Source organism: Furipterus horrens, unplaced genomic scaffold (genome assembly GCF_987537825.1).
Source record: "Furipterus horrens unplaced genomic scaffold, mFurHor1.1.pri manual_scaffold_9, whole genome shotgun sequence".
Taxonomy (NCBI): Eukaryota; Metazoa; Chordata; class Mammalia; order Chiroptera; family Furipteridae; genus Furipterus; species Furipterus horrens.
The window spans coordinates 87,100,726-87,124,195 of NW_028327179.1; the positions used below are offsets into that span (position 1 = coordinate 87,100,726).

Sequence of the window (23,470 nt, forward strand, 5' to 3'; positions counted from 1 at the left end):
AGTGCAATGGGAGGTCATCCCCCAGGGTCAGACAAGGTGATGGGAGGCACACAGGGAAGGATGGAGAGCAGAGCATGCTGGAACGGAAACAAGATGGCCACCAATACAGGGAGCAAAGAGTAGAGGGAGGTGATAGGAAAACACCCCGGAAGATCTCATAGGAGCCAACCAGAAGGAAGTTCAGAGTCAGGACCAGCCAAACTGAGCAGTGGTGTGGGGAAGGAGTAGAAAGAGGTGGCTAGTAGTTGGTGGAAAACAGTGGCTGCTCCTACAGCCTTGAACTTGGTGGCAAGGGTAGAGCTTTTTTGGCCAGGCTCTTTACCACGGATCCGGTGGGGTGGGAGTAAAGGGAGGGAAATGGGAATGGGGTGGGAGGTGGGAATGGGGTGGGGTGTGAGAGAAGGAGTGGAGGTTGGGTCGGAGTGCAAGACAGGATTTTCAGGTCTGAGTGTGGGTTCGGTTTAATGGGGTAGGACAAAAAGGCAGGGTAGGGGCTGTTGTGATGGGTGGGGAGGCAGGGGAACATGCGAGAACTCCAGGCTCTGAGAAAATCATCTTCTTTAACTGAGCTCGTGGACAGATGCCATGTCTAGTGTTGGGGATGATGACTATGCATAGGCTGAGAAGAGGGTGGGGAAGACCAGAGAATCAACCCAGAGAAGACACAGAAGAGTTGCTACAGAGAGAAAAGGGAAAGGTGTGGTTGCTAGGAAACACAGAGGGGTGCAAGAACCATAGGGGCCAAGAATTACAAGACTTGAACCAAAGATATTGCCACAATAAAGGGTAGAGGGCAGGAAGGATGCTAGGGGGTGGGGATAAAAAAGAGTGATAATCTAATACAGACAAGGGTTTGGGGCATGTATGAGAAAGTAAATATGGAGGGAGTGGGGTGGTTCCAGGAGGGCAGTGGCGGGACAGTGTGAGAACGCGGAGACGCTGGGATGTGGCAGGAAAACGTGTCAGTGGCAAGGAGCGGAAGGTTAGAGGCGCAAGGGGGAGTGCAGCCCAAGGGGTCACGTGGGGCTTCCACAGTAGTGATTCTTCCTGGTGTGGGGGGTGGTGATGAGTTTCACCTGAGGGGGGCAGTGGGCATGGACCCCAAGGGAGGTCTATCACAACATTGGAGGGGGGAGCAGTGCTCTGCTCAAAACAACAAAACCAAAAAAATTAAAAAACAAAACACAAAAACACACCCAAAAGATGTAGCTGATAGGCCACCTTGGGGGTCATGCATCCTCGGGTGAGAATCACTGGGTGGAAGGGGCGGGAGGACAGACCGCTGGGCAGAGGTGAAGCACAAGCAGATGAGCCCCTGATGCAGGGTAGGTGGCAGCATTAGAGTTGAGACTGTCAGGCATGGGGGGCAAAGGACCTTAGACCAGGCAGACAGCGAGCAAACGGATTAGCTGAGAAGGCAGGTAGGGCTGGGCTGGGATGCACCATCGGCAGGGAGTGAAGCGCCCACATGTCCTGGAAAAGAGTGTGCTTGAGACGTAAGGCTGAGAGAGACGGGGTGGGAAGGAAGCTGGTTCATGTGGACGTGAGCAGAAAGTGCAAGGAGGCTGATGGGATACGAGTTGTGTCAGGGTGGGCGACAGGATAAGAAAGGGATGGCATGGCATGGCGTGGCATGGGGGGAGGAGGAAGCCTTTGACTGTGAAATAGGAAGACAGGTTGAATGTACGAAAGGAATGTTGGACATTTCAGCATTTTTGATGAAAGGCAGCTTGGTTATAAGATGAACGAACAGGTGAACATGGAGGTTTCAAACTGGGGATCCTGGACAATCCCATAATGGGTCAGACTGGAGGAATACTGATTAGGGCGAGACACCAAGTAATGAAATAGAGACCACAGGTTCAGAGACGAGTTCAGCATCCATCAGATTCCTATGGTGGCTCAGCTAAGCCGGAGGGTTAAGGAGATGCAGGCAGAAAGCTGAGAACTGAAGTATACGTGAAAGAGTTAGGAATCGTTACTGGGGAGGCAGCATCCACAGTGAGAAACAGAGAGAAGTAACTCATATACACGTACTGTTAAACTTGATCTTAGTATGGGTATTTTCTTTTGAAGGCTTTTCAAATTTGCTGAAATGGTTTGAGATGAGAAATATGATGCAATAAGGCCAGACAGTCCAATAATAAAAGTGATACAGGTACTAGAATAGCTCTGAATAGGTAACAGGACGCAAAGTTAAACAGACAGGATACTACAGAGGTCCAAAGTGGGGGAAAATTTGTGGACTGTTTGCATGTTATTACTGGTGCAATAAATATTCAGAAGAAAAGTTGCTGAATGGGAAAGGATGCTAAGAAAGAATGCTGCCTTGAAGGCTTTTCTAAAAATTTTTGAGTAAAGGAGTTATGGTTGGATCCAGAATATAATAAGTAACTTGTCCATGATTACACAGTCTACATGTAGCAGAGTCAGAATTCAAATCCCAGTCTGTCTGTCTCTAAAACCTATATTCCTATTATGCTATACAATTTTCAAGTGGAAGGGAATCATGGTCTATCTAGTTTCTTTTTTACCCCTGTGATTATAAGGAAAATATATTATCTGAGATGAGACAAAGCAGTGGTGATATATAGATCTTCAGGTGACTGGTAAAATTTGGAATATTTGGGAAAACGCAAAAAAGAAGGAAAGGTTAAAGACTTTTATTACCAACTATGTCCTGGTATTTCACATCTATTCACGGCACAGCAAAGAATCTGGATTGGCTATCGATTAAAAATTTTAGAATTTCTGACAAAGACAAAAGAATAGAAAGGAATTTGTTTTTAAGCAGGTAAATGATGGGTCAAACTACAAGCAAAGTTGGAAAAGTCCACGTGTTGGGGCAAAATTCCGTTTCTTTAAGATGCAAAGACAAGGGTTTATAACTGATTTTTAGCACCAATCAGCAAATCCTTTGAATTTCACAGATAAAAAAATAAAATTCTCCAAATTTCAAATTTTTATAAATAAAATACTAACAAAACATCAATCAGAAGAGCCCACAGCCAGCAGAACAAAGGTTGAAACCTCTGGGCTAATTTGTAAGATCTATGTTTTAAAAAGAAATTAACCCCTCACTAAAGAGGGGTAAGAAAACCTCCCCATAATTCCTCTATTAGTAGAAATGTGTTCTGTTGTTGTTGTCTTCTCCTGAACTATATGTAATTTCTGTAATTTCAATATTGTTGTTTTATGTATTTTGATATTGTAAAACTGTACTTATTGTATTCTGTTAAGACATTCCCTGGGGTATGAGGCACCTGAGTTATCAGTTAATCAAGTGAACCTGGGAAATGGGAAGAGCTAGTATTCTCAGTTGGGAAAAGCTTGATTCTTCAATTGGTTTAGCATTTCGCTTTCCTCTAAAATTAAGTGGCGAAGTAATGGCATCTCCCAAAAAACAGAATTGTGGTGAGAAGTACCACAGGAGGAGGAATTATGAAACAAAGAGAGGAGGCCACTTGAAAAAACTGATAAAAGTGCAGAGTATCCCAGGATGATGGCAGAAGCCACGGGCTATATTAAGATTGGGTCCACTTACTGGTTTGGAACAAGAGTTAATAAAACTAACTTGACTTATTAAGAGTACAGCCAGCTAAATTTCTGGCTGGTGGACATACTTCAGATAATTCCAACTAGAGGGAAACAGACCAGGAGAGAAAGGGAAGCTAAAAGGGAATGGAACAAGAGAAACCTCATAAAGGGATAAGGGAGGTAATGAAAGGTTAAAGTCAGATGGCCTCATGCTCGAAGGAGAAATCTTGGAGGCCAGTTAGGAAAGTGCCTTCCTAACCCCGCGGGTTATGGATCCAGGGTGGCTGCAGAGTAACAGTGCAGGTCCACCGAGGGGTAAGAGGGAGCAACCTAGGATTCAGACCCAGCAACAGTGCCAACTTGAATCTACCTCGTGCTAGAGTGAGCTGCCTGGTCTATCATCCAACACAGATAAGATTGGGCAGGGGCTCCCAGACCAACATCTGAAAAGGGAGTTCAGAGAGGGGCTGAAAGAAGGCTGGTTAGGCCCCAAATGTAACTGAATGATGACCAGGGATAACATGTTACTAGTACTTTTACGATTTCTTGTAACTCTGTATCTTTCCCAATATTTGTTAACTCTTCCCTGTTTTTTCCTGTACATGTAGTAAAAATTGTTTTTCCTGTACTAGTTGTAAAAATTGTTTTTTCCTGTAATAGTAATAAAAATTGTTTTTTCCTGTACTAGTAATAAAAATTGTTCAAAACATAAATGCAATGTGTGTGCTTATTTCTGTGAAAACCGAGTTAAGAACTGTGAACACTCTGCAGTGAATATGGGAAGAGAAGCACTCAGGTGGGAAAATGGGTAAAAGAAACCAAGTACAACACATCCTGGACATTCACAAGAGGTAACAGAGGACTTCACATCCCCAAACCTGTGAATACTACTATTGGCACTAGAGCTAACTCCCCTCCCCCGCTCAGACTGCATATAAGTCAAGGAAAGAATTACAAAGCCTTTCTCAATTGTGGATACACAAATGTTGGTTAAGACATTCATTAGGCTGAGACATACTCTCAGATGCCAGCCTTATGCTATAAGACCCACCTCCCCAAATTGAACAAACAAACAAACAAATAAGTAAATAAAAAATACAATGCCATGGATCTACTAAATAAAAGGCCCTTAGGCTGTCCTGGAAAGAAACATCAGGGAGAAGTAGATCGTTCTCCTTCACAGGAGACATCAGGTATATGAACCCTCATCAGTGGTTACATTGTTCTACCAGAAAGCCTGAAGTCCTGTTTGGGCTGTCACTGTATATATTCAGTAAATTTTACTTAGAGATTTAGTTATAAGTAATACTTCTGCAGCACTAACTAATTTTAGAAATATAAATATACCACAACCATCATAACACTTAACACTGGAAAAGAACCATATTCTTCAACCCCAGCCATGTGTCCACACACTCAAGAGCTCAAGTGGTAACACACTGTTAACCATAGAAGTATTTCTTCCCTTCCATGGGTTAGTACCTGCTGAAGAGTCATCATCAGGCAAGCGAACGAGGGTGTAGCAGATTCCTGGCTGATTGTAAGTGAGGCTGGGGGCTGGGATACAACACAGCACTTCGTAGGAATCTGATGGCTCCACCTGCACTGTCACTTTCTCCAGTAGCTGGTCATTAAGAGTGTTGGTACAGTCAAACTGAAAAGTCAACAAACAGAAAAAGGTTATGAAGGACAAGAACTTTTTGCAAGCAATTTGTTCCTTCCCACCCATAACCCACAACTCAGCTCTGTAAGCCACTATACCTTCTCTCTCTAAACAGCACTGCAAATCTCCACCTAAGATTTTTCTTTAGGCAACAGGGATAGCTTTACACTTGAGGCTTTTGGGTTTATATTATTCATTAGGTTTTTTCCTCTTTCCCGAGACTGAATTCTACCAAATGAGATGGCAGATGTCTGATGGATTTCAATTTGATTCTTAGAAGCTAACTTCTTAGAACACCCCACTTCATTTACCCTGATGTTAAATGATGATTATTTTTTAACAGGTTATACTTTATGTTGTCCAACTTCTTCAAACTTTTTGCTTTTAAGTCCTTTCCATTTATAACCCATCATATGGAGGCATCTTTTTAGGCATGGGAGTTAAGAAAGAAAACCAGAAATGCTGCCAAGTTCCTTCTCTATAAAAGGAACTAGAATCCTAAACAAAAGGGGAGTTGACACATGTCTCCAAGCATAGGAGTCAGTGAGGGCACTTATCTCACCTGGAACACAACGTGATTGGTAAACATGTGCTTGATACAACGAACAAAATATTCTGTCTCTTCTTCTGTAAGTTGAACAGGCTCAGAAGACTTGAACAAGGGTCCTAGATTCATAAATTCAGGAATAGCAGCCAATTGTTCTATCAAGAAAAAAGGAAAGAAAAGGCGGCAAAATAAGAGGACAGGGAAACATTGTTCTGCATACTTATAAGGTTTTAAGTTTCCATAACCTTACTAATAGTTGAACACTCTAATATGCTGCCAAGCTTAAGTAAAACAGTCTTTTATGAGAGTTTATATAGTCAATTACTAAAAGCAAAACAAACAAACAAAAAAACACCCTATGTTCCTAATTTCTTAGAATTTGACTTCCCTGTTAACCAAGATACAAAGTAAGAACATTCCCAGTGAGTACCTTAGCTTTGGCAATTGGGAAGTCCCATGACTCCAGGTGGCCCCAGCAATTGCAACCTATATATTCAGCCATAACAAAGACTTCCTGTACTGACAATTCATCAAATTAAATGATAGTAGTGGACATTGTTATATTTATAATGCCTAGGGTGCGGACTATTACTTTTACCCATCAAATTATCATACCTTGGAAAATGTCTTGCCTGGAAGGAGCCAACTTCTCTGGTTTAGTAGCCATAAGTGTAATTTCTACAAAGACAGATATGAGTAATCAAGTGAGCTTTCCTTCCACTATCAAGCTGAAAATGCAGACAGAAAGACATCAGGGCAGCACCTTTTAGCAGACATAAAAAGGGACCACACCAGTAGCCTTCTGTTACCTTTTATAGAAGAACATTCAAATTAAAATGTATCTAGTGAACGTATTTTGTGATATAATAAAGTAAGCCCTAAAAATATAGAATTTGCTTTAAATGAGCCAGGATGTACAAAAATACTCTTAAAAGGAGGAACAATTTATAAAAGAAATCTCATGATTCAAATAGAAAAAATTACATGTATAGTGTAAACAGAAACACTGAAAATGTTCAAAGCTACGGAGATTCTTTTTTCTTAGTTCTGACCACTAAATGTTTTGGGTTTGTTTTTTTTTAGTTTTAAAGTTAGATAGTCCTTGGGAATATTTTTTTATGATCTCGTCTCATACATCTTTCAAGACAAACCTCCAAAGCAAAATTAAAAATTACCAACTTCAGAAAATAAAAGTAAGTGACAGCACAACTACTGTTCTGTGACACACAGGGACAACTAGCTTCAAATGTTATAATACTGAGCACTGAAAAGGGAAAAAAGCCTTTCAATCTGAGTTATACTTCATATTTTAAACTTTTATGCAAAAAACAGGACAATTTTTTTAAAGACCTAAAAATCATCCACCTTACTTTTAAAAAGATTTAGAAATACAGAATTAAAAAAAAATCTAATAGAAGTATCAGCCACCTTACTTCTAATAAGATTTAGAAATAATAGTGACAATTAAACAAAGGAAGTATTAGAGAAAATATGCTAATAAAGCTACATATACATAGAAAAACTAATGGAGTGAAGTGTTCCCATTACCTGCTTTCTGTTCAAAGACAGGAGCCATAGCAAGAGGAACAGATTTCATGTCAAAGGGCTTTTCTGACGGTTCCAACGTATACTGGTGTAAGGCTTTTTCCATCCCTGGGACAGAGACTGTCAGACCTGCGAAATACAAAATCTCAGTTTATAACTTCTTGCCAATGCTAGGATCCAGATAGGCCCAGATTTGTACTATTTATCTATGCTTTCTGAAGAAAGAAATAATATAACCACAGACTTTATAACCTAAATAGTTAAAAGTAAAGGCTATTATATAAAACTCCTTATAATTTCATCCAAGGAAGCATGGGAACAGAGCATAAACATTTTCAACAAAATATAAGTACCTTCCAGAAAAGAGAGCAACTTAGCCATGTGGGAACAATGACAGCATAAGAAAAGCGAGAAAAGCTAAACCCGACGAAGAAGGAGCTTAAGGAGGACCAGGAACAAGTAGTCTTCTTTGGGCTTTTACATTCTTTAGGTTTCCCTAAAAAGGGAAATGCATTTAAACACAAACACCAAGCATTTTGCCTAGTGAAGTCAGCTGATATGTAAATCATCATAATATAGGCTTCCAAAATACCACCTGGGGAACAAAAGTGTCTTTGTCTATACCCTTGGCTCTCACTGACCATTGAAGATATACGTAGCATTCAGTGCCATCTGCCTCTGCTGCAGCACATTCAGATAGAAGGTAGCTCTGTCCCGTACCTCATCATCAGTATCCATCATACACCTGTCCAGGGGATACAACAGGCATGTCACAGCACCCTAAAAATTCCCAAGAGCTTTACCACTGTATCTAAAGGACACAATCAGGCCATCTGATACTACTTTTATTATAAAAGAACTCCACAATAGCCAATGGTGGATCCTAAAATCTCCAGAAATCTTGGGTACTGCTAACAATTGGTAAAGAAATGGTGTCATTACGAATCAGAAGCACCATATAAGTAGGCACTGAAATAATTAGGAAGAACACAATGACATGAAATAGCAGTTGTGAGTCTTTACTTGGATCTGTAACCACATGATACTAGTAAAGACTTAGACTTCTTTATAATTAAGAAATGGTAATATTAGACATTCTAAGGATACTAAAAAGCATTCAAAATCCAGGCACTGTTGCTACTCAAATGGCAATTTGTTTCATTTAAACAGTCAGCCTTTGGCTTGTAATTTTTCTGATTCCATCACAAGATGTAATCACAGAGTTTTTGCTAACACCGAGTCTTTTCCGCATCAAATAGGAAGTCGTGGAGATATTTTCAACTCTACTTAATGAGTCACTTTGACGTTGGCCCCTATTATACAAATTGAGGCACATACTTTTAAGTCACTTTTTCAAAATCATACAAAGAGAAATTCAAAGTCAGATTTTATATGTATTTAGCACATGAAATTTGCTAGAAAAGAACAAAAATGCCATTTGCCCCTCACTTACTCCATTAGCTTTACTCTCACACCTGCCATGCATTTGATATGGTAAACGAGGAACTCTATTCTGCCAGATGAAGGTTCTTTTTTAAAAAAAACCCACATTATTTTACTTACCTTTGTAAGAGTACGAGGACGCTTGGAAGAAGATTCTCATTCTGAGCCCCAAATTTAGCCAAAGCACTCACAGCAGCTATAATGAAGCATAAAATGCAACAGTAACATTAAGTAACAATCATTCAAAAAAAAAAAAAAATTAAAGAAGCTTCCCCATGTTCAGTGGGAATAAACTCTCTAATTTTTTGTTTCTTGATCTTTTCTTTTCTTTTTTTTTACCCATTTAAGCATAAACAGAAATCTGCCGGCCTAAGGGAACTCTGAATAGGAAAATCCTCAATGTACTATAGAAAAAAATCATATATTTCTTTTATGATCTATCCTCTACCCCAACTACAACCTCTTATATACCACACTGATATAATTAAGCTCTAATCTCAAATAACCAGCTCCAAGCATCAAAAGATGCTCTATTATTAAAATTCACTTCATTCATCAAAGATTTATTGCTCATCTAAGTTTTGTAAGGAATTGTGATAGGTGCTGGGGGGAGGGGGGTAGATAGATAAAAGACACAGCCCCTGACTTGCAGGAGTTGTACTCTAGTGGGAAAGACAGGTAAGAAAGAGATAATGATAATATAGCATAGTAAGCCCATGACAGAACTATATCCAGGAAGCTAAGCGAATACAGAGGAAGAAATTTAAATCATAATTTGTTGAGGAAAAGACAAGAAGTTAACACATGACTTGAGCTAAATTTTGAAGAACAAGTAGAGTTAGCCAGAGGGAAAAGGAAGGAAAGTAGTAGTAGAGGGAAGAGAATGACAAGTGCAAAGGCCTCAACCCAGAGAAGAAAGCACCGAGTAGCACTGGAACTACTCAGGTGGGGAGGCTGAAGACTACAAGCCCTGATGGAGAGCGGGAGGAGACAAATAAGAGACTGGAGATAAAACAAAAATAGAGTGCGGTTTAGCCTCAAAGTTACTATTAAAGGAAGTTAAATACAGGATAAATTTCCGTATTTGTAACAGAGTGTGCTACACTAAATTTGTAAGCAGATTTTATACGCAAAGACCATTTTTGTAGCCGAGTATGGAGAACAGACTAGGTCTGTATGAGACTAGGACTAGTCAGACTAGCTGGGCACCAGAAATGAATGAGAACCTAAAGCAGCACCCATGAAAACAAGAGAAAAAAGGAGAACAAAGAAATATTAAGGAGACAGAATTGGTAGAATTTTGCCAAAGAATAGGTGGGGTTTATAAAAGAGTGGAATAAGTTTCTGCCTTTGCAACTAAGTAAATGATAAAGGTGAAGATTTCAGTTTGGGTGAGTTCAAATTTCAAGTTGAATTTGAAGTGCCTTAGATAGTTAGACATACAAGTTGAGGAAAGAGACATGACTGCAATGTCACAGCCTATCAGTAGAGCTCTGAAAATGACCACCCAAAAGAATGTGTATGTTAAGACAAACCCCTAAGGAAAACTAATATTTTAAGGAATGAGACAGAAGCTCTGTAAATAAGACTGAGAAGTAATGGAAAGATGCTATTGTGGAAAGCAAGGGAAAGAGAGCTTCATGAAGTGTTTGGTCAATAGTACATTAAACTGATAGATGTGAACAAAGATAAAAACATTAAATGGTCTAACCTGATTTTCCAACTAGCTTATAAGTAATGTTTTAAAAAACAGCTTCAGAGGATTTTGAAGGGAGAGAGCTACATTATAATGAGCTGAGGAGAAAATGAAAAATAAGTCCATGGTGGCAGCTAGTAATGGCTACTTCAAGGTTATCAGACAGGGTAAGTATATAGGCAGTAGCTAAATAGAGACAAAAGATAAAAGGAGGGTTTATATTTTTAATAAAAGAGATTTGGACCTGTTCATATGCTAAGAGAAAGAAATGATTAGGGATGAGGAAGTAAAAAAATTCCTAAAACCTGTTTAAGATATACAGACACACACACATACACACACTTCACAAACATTCATCACACTTAGGGCTAGAATGCTGAAAAAACAGATGATGCCATCATAGTATTCCTATCACCCTGAAAATCAAGGGTTATTTGCCTCTAATGTAAGACAGAAATCAGGATGGATATTAGAGTATAGAGAAAGAGCTGTATACCTGGGGCCTAATTACACTCCAAGACCCTACCATCAAGAAGACCCTGGAACTTCATTTTCCAATTTCATCCCCACCCCCTTGAGTTAAGCACTTCAAAAGATCAGCAGTTACAATATTATCAGTGTTCCAGTGACTCACCAGCTCGGACAGCCTCATTCTCCAATACGACCCTATTAAAAATAAAGCGGATATACTTGGAGGGAACAGGAGTTCTGGGGCCCTCTTTGCCCAGCAAGTGCAGAATCTTTGTCGCCAGAACAGTGTGTTCACAGTCCTCAATGAACTCACAGAGGTGGGCTAGACCTGCTTCTTTACTCTCAGGGTTCTCTTCCACAATGCTGATAATACAGTCCACAATGGCCCGCTTATATTCAAAGCCTCCCTGGCAAAAGAGAAAACGGCCATTCATTCTGAGGATGCTTTTTGGAGAAATGCTTATACTCCAAGGCTCATGCTTATATTAAAATTTCATTTTCCTTCCTTTATGAAAGAAACAGAAGTGTTCTTTCTGCAAGTGGGAAAAGTCAAAGCCATAGCATATTTAGTAATGATGGGTCAGAAACCAGAAGCAAGCACACTATTTGAGAGGCATGCTGAGATGATAAAGTAAGCTGCTTTAAAGGCTGTGGTATTTACAGGGAATCATAAGAATTTAAGAGATCAAGTTCCTGTGATGAAAACGTAGTCCACCTACATCATCTCGGAGCATGTTGGAGAGGAAAGTCATCATGACGCTGTGCTTTCGGGGGTATTTCTGACAGAGAGCACTGATTGCCTGCACAACCACCACCTGCAGAAAAACAAACAAAAAGGCCATTCACCTTTATAATGACTGTACAACTACCACCCATAAAAAAATACAGAAAAAAAGTTCATCTTGATAACTTTAGCTACTAAGCATGCTTTTTTATTTACTGCAAGCTAAGGAAGTGCTGTAGTTATTCAAGGTGATGCCGGGTCTTCGTGAAAGTTAAGCAAGGAGACCTGAAGAGAAAATTAAAAGTTCATTTAAGAGACCCCATTCCTTTGCTCCAAGCGAATAAGCACATAAAATTTTTAAAGTGAACAGTAAAGATTAAAAGTGTAAACAGACTGATTTCTATAGAAGAAATAGAGGAAGTTACCAAGGAACTACTGCACAAAATGGTTTCTAGAAGAATTTTACCAGTACTTTGAAAACCAGTGTCAAGTGAGAAGGATGTGAGATTTTACCCTACTTGCAAGCCAAGTTAGCCTCCCATGATTTCATTGATGCTAGTAGAAAAAATGAGACTCTGCATCAAAGGTGGAAGACTGTGAAGTACTCATACCAACAGCAGTAGCTAGAGTATCAGTATTCAGGGGTCAGTTTCCTGAGCCCCAATTCCCACTGGGCAATGCAAAAAGAGCCAGATAATACTTGGACCTGCAGTTGGCTGCATTACAGGAGAAGAACCTTGAGGTATGGCACATGAATATTTTATAATAAACAATAAGCAGACCAGTCCTTTGCTCTGAAGGGAAACATTATTTTTATTACACTGGACAGTGAGCATGTTTGCTTTTTGCTCCAAAGGGAGCAGTAGCTGTATCTTTTGGGCTGTATGGCCATCTGCCCTTTACAGGGAGACACTATATTCTCTAACACTGGAAGATACCTTGCACTACACAAAGGAAACAAAGCTGGGACAGTAGCAACAAAGGGCAGTTAGTAATGAACTTGCAAAGTGTGCAGAAATGTTAAGAAGCTCATGGAGTATTGGGGAATGTCTCTCAATGACCAGATAGTCCCAAATATATATATATGTCATTGCGAAGTATAGAAAATAAAGGAAAACAGTCTTTTTATAAAACAATACTTAAACCTAATAAAAATGGTATACATGCAAAAAGAAAAATTTTTAATGCAAGTCATTAATGAATATTGATGCAAAAATTCTAAGTGATATATCAGCTAACAGACTCACTCCAACACTACAGTAAGAAATGAGATGTATACCAAGAATGAAACAATGGCTTAACTTTAGAAAATTGGTTAATATAATGCATCATATTAATGAGTCTATGGAAAAAAATCTTTTTAAAATTTTAAATATTTTATTGTTTATGCTGTTATAATTGTCCCAATTTCTCCCCTTTGACCCCCCCTCCACTCAGCCTGCCCCCCAAAGAAAAATATTATGATTATATTCATAGATGCTGAAAAGACTTTGATAAAAATCCAACAGCTATTCCTAATAAAAATTATTGGAGGAAAAACAAAAAAAAGAAATGGATGGATAATTTCATTTTGCAAACATACAAACCTCAATCCTAATGTCAGTGTATTACTTAACAGAGAACCCCAAGAGTTATCCCATTAAATCATAAATAATATAAGAATGCCATTTTGTCAACTACTATTTAATATTATGGAGATATTGTTCAATGCAATTAGACAAGAGAAAACAATTAACAGAATAAGAACTGAAAAAGACAAAACTATCTTGATTTACAGATGACAAATAGTACATCTGGAAACCTTAGAGAATCAATAGTAAAGCTAACTCCATAACATAATTCAGGAAGATAACAAGATATAAAATTAAAATGCAGAAAGAATACTAATTATTGCATGAATAATAACTAGTTAAAAGATATAATGGATTAAAAAACATTTGTAACAACAACAAAAAGATAAAATACTTAAGAAAAACATTTTAAAGACATTCAAAACTAATATAAAATATTCTGAAATGCACAAAAGTATACTTGACCAAATTAAAAGACACCCCTTGTTCTTGGTCAAAATGTCTCAACATTAAGATATATGTTGTTCCTTGCCGTGGCCTGTTAGCTCATTTGGTTAGCGAGCATCATCCTGATACACCAACGTTGCAGGTACAATCTCCAGTCAGCACATACAAGAATCAACCAATGAGTACATAAGGAAGTGGAACAACAAACTGATGTTTCTCTCTCTCTCTCTGTCCCTTCCTCTCTCTCTTTAAAAATCAATATATAAATTTTTTTAAAGAAATATTAAAAAAGATGTATGTTGTCCCCTAAGTTAACTTCTAAATTTAATGTGATCCCAATAAAAACACCAATGAGTTTTTTTAATGAAACCAGACAAGCTGACACCACAGTTCATAAGGAAAAATATACATGTAAGACTAGCTAGAGAAACAATGACAGTGAAGAGCTATGAGAGGGGCTAATAGATGTTAGTACATTCTATAAAGCTTCTATATTTAAAATAGTATGTGGTGCTGAGGTATGAATAAAGAGAACAACACAACAGAATAGAAAGCCCCAAAAGGAACCCAAGTATATATTGTACTTCAGTACATGATAAAGGTGGTATCTCAAATACCTGGAGCAAAATGGTCTGTTGAATAAAAACTGGGGGCAGAGGCAAAAGGATAATTATTGGAAAAGAATGAGATTAGATCAGTTTCTCATGTCACACATAATAATAAAATCCAGTGGATCAGAGAGTTTAATGTAAAATATGATAAACATACTAGAAGAAAACATGGTCAAATTCTTATTTACCCTTCCAGATTCTATAATCTGAAGGGAAAAGCTTTATTACTCAAAAGTCAAAGCAATTAAAGAAAAGACTGACAAATCTGACATCAAAATAAACTTTTGTGTGACAAAAGACAGAAAAATGTCAGGACAAATGACAAACTGGGAGAAAATACAACATATTTCATAGATACAGAACTAATATCTGTAATACACAAAAAACTGAAAATAATTGAGGAAACAAAACACCAAAAATCCTATAAAATGTGGGGAAAAGATATGAGCAGACAACATTCAAAAAGAAATATTAAATGATCCATAAAACTATGAAAAGATGCTTAATTTCCCTCATGACAAAAGAAATTCAAATTAAAACTACATTGAGATACCCTTTCTCAGCCATCAGTTTGGTAAAACATCAACCTATGGGGAAATTGACCCTCTTTTGCACTCCTACTCGAACTTAGCATTCTCTACTGAACAACATATTTATTTATCTTTCAACCTGGACTTCTAGGATTACTGTAAAGGTATACCTCCAACATTTTGAGGAAACATATGCATAAGGTTATCCACTACAGCATTATTTGTAATTGTAAAATATTGCAAATTACCTAAATGCTCAAGCATAGATGATTCTCTCAATAAACTATACTACAAAATGACCTTCATAGGTTCCCTTAAGATTCAAAATGTCTGCTTGAATAGACAGGCTAAGTTTGTTTTTTAAAAGACTAGTTATATACTATAAGAGAGTAAATATGGTCAATTATACTCTTTGAGAAATAAAGAGAAAAAATAAAATCTTTCTATTCTAATTCTTCTAACTGAAATTTAGTTTTTCTGCTTATCTCTAATACATACTCAACAGTTCTATTCAATACTACACTGGAAGTCCTAGCCATTTTAATAAGGCAAGAAAATGTATTTGGACTGGAAATGAAGTAAAACTGTCTCTATTAAGAGAGAACATGGTTATTTATATAGACAATCCTAAGGAATGTATACAGCAACTACTAGAACTAATAAGGATACTCAGCAAGGAAATCAAGTTAGGGGAAAGTTAAAAAAAAAGGATTTTTTTACATACTAGTAGTAAATAATGAAATAAAAATTCTTATAAAATAGTCGCAAGCATAAAATATTCAGATATAAATTTAACAAAAGATGTGTAAGACCTCTAGAATAAATGCTACAAAACACTGCTCAGAGCCCTGGTTGGGTTGCTCAGCTGCTTAGAGCATCATCCCATACACCAAAAGGTTGTGGGCTCAATTGCTGGTCAGGTCAAATACTTAGGTTGTGAGTCTGAACCCCAGTCGGGGTACAAGAGGCAACCAATCAATGTTTCTCTTTCTCTTTCTCTCTCTCTCCACCCCCCACATTCCTCTCTCTTGAAAATCAATAAACATATCCTTGGTTGATGATTAAAACAAAACACAATGCTCAGAGTAAAGACCTAGATAAAAGAAAAGGTATACCATATTCATGAACTGGAAAAATTAATATTGTTAAAATGTCAGTTCTCCACAAATTGATTTATAGATTCAATACAACTCCAATCAATAATATCCTAACAGGCTTTGTTTTATAGAAATTATAAGCTGGTTTGAAATTTTAAATGGAAATGCAAAGGAACTAGAATATTAAAAGGACAAAGTTGGGAGACAGCACTACTTGAAATTGAAAAGGTACGCTAAAACTATAATAAATAAATACAGTGTGGTACTGGTATAGCACTGTCAAACAGATCAATGGAATATGAAAAGGAGCCTAGAAATATACCTACAATTATATGGTTATCTGCTTTTCAGACAAAGATTCCCAAACACACCAATTTGTCTTTTCAACAAATTATGCTGAAATGATTGAATATTAGCATGGGAAAAAAATGAACTTATCACACACAATACACAAATATTAACTCAAGCTGGATCACAGACCAAAATATAAAAACTAAAACCACAAAACATTTAGAATAAAACTAAGAAAATATCATTAAGACATGAAAGTAGCCAAAAGTTTCTTAAGTAGTATACGACACAGAAAGCAATAACTGTGAAAGAAAAATAATAATAAATTAGACTTCATAAACATTTCAAATTTTTACTCATCAAAAGACACTGTAAAGAAATAGGCAAGCCACAGAGACTGCAAGAAAACATGATCATATTTGAACTCTTACCTTGAACTCATCTGAGATTTCAGACACAAAAGAAGATATCTGCTTCATGAGTCTGTCCACACTGCTTTCACTTCCTGTTTTGAGGAGTGTAGTAATGGCCAGGGTGGCAATGCTTCTATTTGAGTCTGTGATCAAGTTTTCTAAGTCCAGATTGCAGGCAGTAACAGCAGAGGGGTGCTTCATTGCCACCTTGTGGAAGGGCAAGAAAAATATTAAGCAATTGCTATTGATAAAGACCAGAAATTTTTTTTAAATGAAAGAAGAGGAAAATAGAAATTTTAATTTAAGGTAAGTGGCTTTTAAAAGTTGTTGTTTCAAGAAGAATGTTTTCAATTAAAAGGGTATGGTAGCTCTGGCTGGTATGGGTCAGTTGGTTGAAGTGTCATCCTGTAGACTGTAAGATCCCAGGTTCAAGTCCCAGTCAGGGCACATACCCAGGTTGTGGGTTTGATCTCTGGTCAGGATGCATACAAGAGGGCAACCAATCAGTGTTTCTCTAACTTCGATGTTTCTCCCCCGCCCCCCCACAACCCTCCCTCTCTAAAAAAAAAAAACGCAAAAATGTCCTTGGATAAGGATAAAAAAAAGATTTACGAAGAAGGTATGATATATCATTTGATAAATAATTAAGTATAGTTATAATATAGTACTTTCTCTTCCCAGGTTTCTATAACCTTTTTAACAATATTACATCCTGTCTTACTACAGTTGGCCTGTTTCTCCTTACAGTGCATGTGTACATGAATATCTATTCAACTAGATATTAGATCTCTGAAAAGAGGACCTCACATAGCAAATACTGTTCAAAGACTGTTAGTATCTTACCACTTAGAAAACATGTCTGTGTTTTGATTTTAAATCCTCACCCAAGGATACGTTCATTGATTTTAAAGACAGAGGAAGGAAGAGAAACATTGATCGGTTGCCTCCCATACCCATCCCAACTAGGGATTGAACCCACAACCTAGGTGTATATTCCCTGACCAGGAATCAAACCCGCAACCTTTTGGTATACAGGATTGCTCCAGCCAACTGAGCCACCTGGCCAGGGCAGCATTTCTGTATTTAAGCAAGCAAACGCCAGCCAAACTGGACTATCCATGGTCACAAAAACATGTTTGCCATTCTTTTGCTTCTTTTTGTAGTTATCATTTACCTCTGTCTATAGAAAAATTTGAAAACAGCATAAAGTACTGGCATCAAAATTCTGTTAACAGAAAAATATGACCCAAACTAATGTAGAACTAATTAAGTCTTAATTTATTCTACTTAGTGAGGATAGTCATATGCAGAGTGCAGAAATATTAATGTATCTAATGGTGGGGTACTGCTCCAGGCACAGTAGGGTTAGTGTGTAAGAGATAGCATCATAAAAGCTTTCTCGATTTCACAAAATACAGATTTCTGAGACACACCTGGCTCCAAGATCATAAAGGAATGTGGACCTATATCAACTCTTTTAAATACAACTCACATTGTTCTATAAAGTCTTCTTCCATGGCTGCTCTAAACTTCTCTCTCCTCCAATTGTTCAATTAATCTATAATCAATTACATACTGCTTTATGAAAAGTCTACCAAATTAAACTTTCATTTAAAATCTCTATGGTTATTTAATTTATTCTGTGTTTCTGTACTATAGCCACATGTGACTACTAAGCATTTGAAATGTGGCTAGTCCAAATTAAGATATTCTGTAAATATAAAATAAACACTAGATGTGAAAGACTGAGTATGAAAAAATAAAAGGCAAAATATATCTTTAAAAGTGTTATACTGATTACATGTTAACATGACATTTGATACATATATATATTACGGTAAGTAAAATGTATTATTAAATTAATCTCATCTTTAAAAACTTTTTAATGTGTTTATTATAAAATTTAAAATTTCACATGTAATCACATTTTGCTTCTACTGGACAGTGCTACTAGAGATCAGCCCTGTCCAAGAGTACTTTCTGCAATGATAGACATGTTCTATAACTGCACTATCCAATGTGATCGTCACAAACCACATACAGCTACTGAGCATTTGACTTGTGACTAGAGTGAGGAACTGAATTTTTAATTTTATTTAATTTTAATTAATTTAAATGAAAAAAAACACCTATGGCTAAAGGTCATCATATTGGACAGTGTGGTTCTTGACTATAAAGTGCTTAAAAGTCAGAAATAAATTATATTCTTTAACTGAATAACAGTAAAAATGGCCATACTTAAGGCCACAAATATAAGTGAGATGCTATAGAACTGAAGCCCATAAATCATATTCACTAGCCTTGGAGAGAAAGCCAAATGCTTCACAATTAATGTTTCTCAATCAAACATTGATAAAAATGTCAATAGCAAAGGGACATTTACCTTGTTCAAGGTCCTCACGGCTGCATATCGCAAAGCTGGCTTAGGAGAGCTACAAAACAACTGAAGAACTAGAAAAATAAAAAAGACCACTGTGACTATAGCTCATTTCATCATATAACATATATCTGAAAATATACTGCATAAAGGATCATATTCAAAATACACATAAGGAAATTAAATCACAGCATCAAAAATTCACATAAAAAATGTAATGTCAAAAATAGAAAAAGCATTTTTTGAGCTATAAAAACTTAAAATATAAAATACAAAGTTTATTCTTTTTCTAAAAAAAATATCATTAATATTTGAATGATAGAAATATTAATAGTTATAAGAGCAAATGGATTTTTAGACATTAAGGAGAACCGAAGGCATTAAAGTTACTGTACTTTGTTTTTAAAAAGACTTTATTTATTTATTTTTAGAGAGGGGGAAAGGCGGGAGAGAGGGAAAACATCAGTGTGTGAGAGAAACATCGATTGGTTGCCTCTCACAGCTGGGGACCTGGCCTGTAACCTAGGCATGTGCCCTGACGGGGAACTGAATCAGTGACCTTTCGGTTCACATGCCAGTGCTCAACCCATTGAGCCATACCTGCCAGGGCTAAAGTTATTTTAAAAATACTTTATTTGGGGAAAGAGTGACTTGAGAAAAAGTAAATAACAACTAAAAAATTACATATCAGAATGTAAAGACTGTATACACAGAGCTAAGATTTCATTCCTAATAATTGATCTACAGACCTTTGGAGCTTAAAACAAACAAGGCTATAAACAAAAGTCAACTATAAGATATACAACCAACCTGAAACAGCAGGTGCCAACTCTCTTGCAGTACAGTTAGGAAGATGAATGATAGCTGAAGCAGCTTCATAAATAACCATTTCGTGTTTATTTCGCAAGCAGCTCTCAATGAAATCAAAGAGTGGACTTTCATGGCTGACAATAAATACACATAGGCCATCATTAGAGATCAGAAACGACAGACATGAGGAAAATCACAATGATCAGTAGTAGAGTATAAAACAGGGCAACTAACCGTCTTAAAAGTTTCTTCTCCAGATTTAGAGACTTGTTTGCGGGTTATGTTACATAAATTAACACGTGTTTTTTGTTTTCAAAGGACATAAACCTATGATCGCATTACCTGAGTGATTATCTGTACGCATAAGCCTCACTTAATCCTCTCTGCAGCGCTGCCTCCTGAGACTCAACGGTTTGGCTGAACTAAATGGCTGGGTTGGGGAAGAATGGGGTGGTCTGTGGGCTTCACTTTAAAACGGGTTTCTCTTTTCTATCCTAATGGCTTGGACAGAAAAGGCCCAGAGGTCTGAGAGGGGGAAAAACCTAAACTATTTACCTCAGCCCAAACTAAGTATAATGGGCAAAAGGGTTTTGGACAGGCGAGATGTGCCTAGCACACCTTCATACAAAGAAACTTTTTTTTTTCCCTAATATGGAACATTGAAAAATTAATCCCTGCCTTTTGTCATCTAGTAGTTATGGACTGAATGATGTCTTTTAACCCTTTTCGCCAAATCTGTTGCCCTCAGAACACAACAAGTACACCAGCCTGTTGAACCAAGCACGCCGTTGACCGGAGGCAGCCAACTGACCTGGAGTCTGCACGATCCTTCCCCATGTGGGAAGGCCACCCTCCCCTCCACACCCCCACTCTTATTAGGGTTTTCTGGACCCAAGGGTAGGTAGGACGACGACCATGTCCAGCTTGAAGCAGCTAGAGGAGCTTGAGACCTTCGCCCATTGTCCTTTACAAGATTACAAAGGGTCCTAATATTTGAGGGGGGGGGATAGTTAATTTTTACGAACCAGGGGTATGGACTTGGGGGGGATTGCTGGGGGAGGGGGGGTACTGGGGGGAGGGGAACAAGGGGGAGAAAATTGGAACTGTTGTAACAATATAATCAATAAAAAACATTAAACAATTAAAAAAAAAAAAAAAGAAAGCAAACAGACTGAGAAACACTTTTGGAATTATGGATGAAGGCCCTCTGAAAATCCACCGCTTCATAAAAAAATGAGAACAGTAGCATAAATTTTCAAAATCAACCTTTTCAGCACTCTAGAAATTAGTCAAAGGCTCGCAACAAATCTAGGAATATTTATTCAAGAAAAATAGCTGAATCTTTATAAGAACAATAAGCTTTCTGGTGTTTTATCTTGTTCTATTTCCATCCCCTCTTCCTAGTTTCATAGTAGCCTTGGAAACGAGCAGCCTCAGAACCATAGGAGCTATGAAAGCAAGAAGCCTAGCAGCCATTGAAGGAGGCAGATGTGTTTGGAGCTCCCTCAAAAGCCCTTTCCCCAGAGAACTGTCACTATTTGACCTGACTGGTACTCCCTAGAAAAGCCCATTCATGGAGCTAATCTTGATTTCATCTGACTCATAGCTCATTTAGTGAATAAAGCCCTATGTCCCCAGGAAGTTTGTCCCCCCAAATCAGTAGCAATTGTTTAACATTGTATTTGCCAGAGGCAGTGATTCCAGTTGGACTTTGACAATTTCTGACATATTCCTGGGCATCTAAAAGGCCATACACATGTGGAAGGCTGAGCAAATGCCCAGGGAAAGCCTGACTGAGCCCTAATCGCTCACCTATGCGTGACTTTGAGGTTCTGCGCAAGCAGGAAGTGAAGCCTAAGGCAGAGTTATAAGCTGCAAGAGCACGGGAGACATGCCCCAACACACAAAATGTCCCCTGGAAAAAAGGTGGGAGACATATTGGTTTAAATAATTTAAAGAAATATGTCAAATCATTATCCGATGGGCTTCAGTGACTGCACATGACAAAGAACAAGGGCTGCAAAATTAGCCCAGGAAAATCACTAAGTAAACAGCAATAATAACAAACTCTGAGGATAGGGAAGGGAGAATTCTGATTACCAGAATTACCATATTACTTAAAATATTCAGTTTTTGACAAAAATTGATGATACATACAAAGAAATAGTGAAGTATAGCCCATGTATGGGGGTGAGGACATGGTGGTCAATATAGTTATCCCTGAAGAAGCTCAGATGTTGGATTTACTAAGCAAAGACTTAGGTCAACAAATATTAATATGTTCAAAGAAGTAAAGGAAACTATGTTTAAAGAATTAAGGCATGCTAATCATGCCTCACTGAAGAGAATATTAATATAGAGATAGAAATGAGGTAATTTAAGAAAACAAATAGAAATTCTGGATTTGGAAAGTACAATTACTGGAATCAAAATTCAAACCTACAGTTTAACAGCTGATGTGCACTGGCAGTAGAAAGAACCAATAAACTTGAAGACAGATAACCTGAGATAATCCAGCTGAGGAAATAAAGAGAAAAGAATGAAGGAAAAAGAACAAAGCTTTAGAGACTTGTGGAACATGACCAAGTGTAGCAACATTTGCACAACAGAAGTCTCAGAAGGAAAGGAGAGAGAAAAAGGGGCAAAAGGAATATCTGAAGAAATAATGGCTAAAAAATTTCTAAAACTGATGAAAAACATTAATCTATGCACTTAAGAAGCTCAACTAATCACAAGCAGCATAAATACAAATGGATCTACACACTGACATGCCAGTCAAACTGCTGCAAGCACAAGACAAAAACATTTTTGACAGCAGCAAGACAAAAACTACTGATCATGTTATATGGAGAAGCATCAATACAACAGATGGCTGACTTTCCACCTAAAACAATGGAAGAGAGGACAGTAAAATGTCAGATCAAAGTTCTGAAATAAAAAGACAAGAATTCTATACCCAGCAAAACTATCCTCCAAAAATGAAGGCCGAAAAAGGGCATTTCCAGAAAGCAGTAACTGAGGGACTGCATTGCTAAGATGTTTGATTTACTAAAAATACAAACGAAGTTCTTTAGATTAAAATATTGACTCTAAACAGTGACATGAATAATCAAGGAGGAATAAAGAATGCTAGAAATGGTAAATAGGTAAAATAAAAGATAATATAGATACATTATTTTCATTTCTCTTAACTGCTTTAAAAGAACATAAAATTGTATAAAGCAATAATTATAACACTATATTGTTGGATTTATAGACATACACATATAATATACATGACAATAATAGCAAACAGGAGCAGAGAGAGAATGAAACCATACTGGAGCAAAAAATCTGTATTTTACCAGAATTAATTTAGTATTAATCTGAAGTAGACTGTGGTAAATTAAAATGCATATTCTAATTCCTAGAGAAACAACTAAGAAAAAATGGGGAAAAAGTAAAAATACTGACAGAGAAAATAAAATGGTACATCAAAAATGTTTATTTAACACAAAAGCAAGCAGTCAAAAAGGAAGAGAGAAAGAAAAAAGGCAGGAGTCTTACATAGAATAAACAGAAAAGTTGCAAAGGTAAATCCAACCAAATCAATAATTATATTTAAGTGTGAATGGTCTAAACATCCCAACCAAAAGACAGAGATTACCAGACAGTATACAGAAGCAAAATCCAATTATATTCTATCTAGAAGTTACTC

General features: G+C 37.3%; 1 protein-coding gene across 1 annotated transcript in view; it reads right to left on the reverse strand.

Moving 5' to 3' along the window:
- Positions 1–23,470, reverse strand: part of COPG2 (coat protein complex I subunit gamma 2) — a 646,146-nt gene that overhangs the window by 583,152 nt on the left and 39,524 nt on the right. The window contains exons 10-20 of the mRNA XM_090287525.1: positions 19,774–19,907; positions 18,970–19,037; positions 16,605–16,793; positions 11,622–11,717; positions 11,066–11,309; positions 8,856–8,931; positions 7,934–8,037; positions 7,296–7,421; positions 6,363–6,425; positions 5,763–5,902; positions 5,020–5,191 (exon numbers count right to left, since the gene is read on the reverse strand). Of these exons, the coding sequence (XP_090143651.1) occupies positions 5,020–5,191; positions 5,763–5,902; positions 6,363–6,425; positions 7,296–7,421; positions 7,934–8,037; positions 8,856–8,931; positions 11,066–11,309; positions 11,622–11,717; positions 16,605–16,793; positions 18,970–19,037; positions 19,774–19,907 (1,412 nt within the window). The remainder of the gene's footprint in view (positions 1–5,019; positions 5,192–5,762; positions 5,903–6,362; positions 6,426–7,295; positions 7,422–7,933; positions 8,038–8,855; positions 8,932–11,065; positions 11,310–11,621; positions 11,718–16,604; positions 16,794–18,969; positions 19,038–19,773; positions 19,908–23,470) is intronic.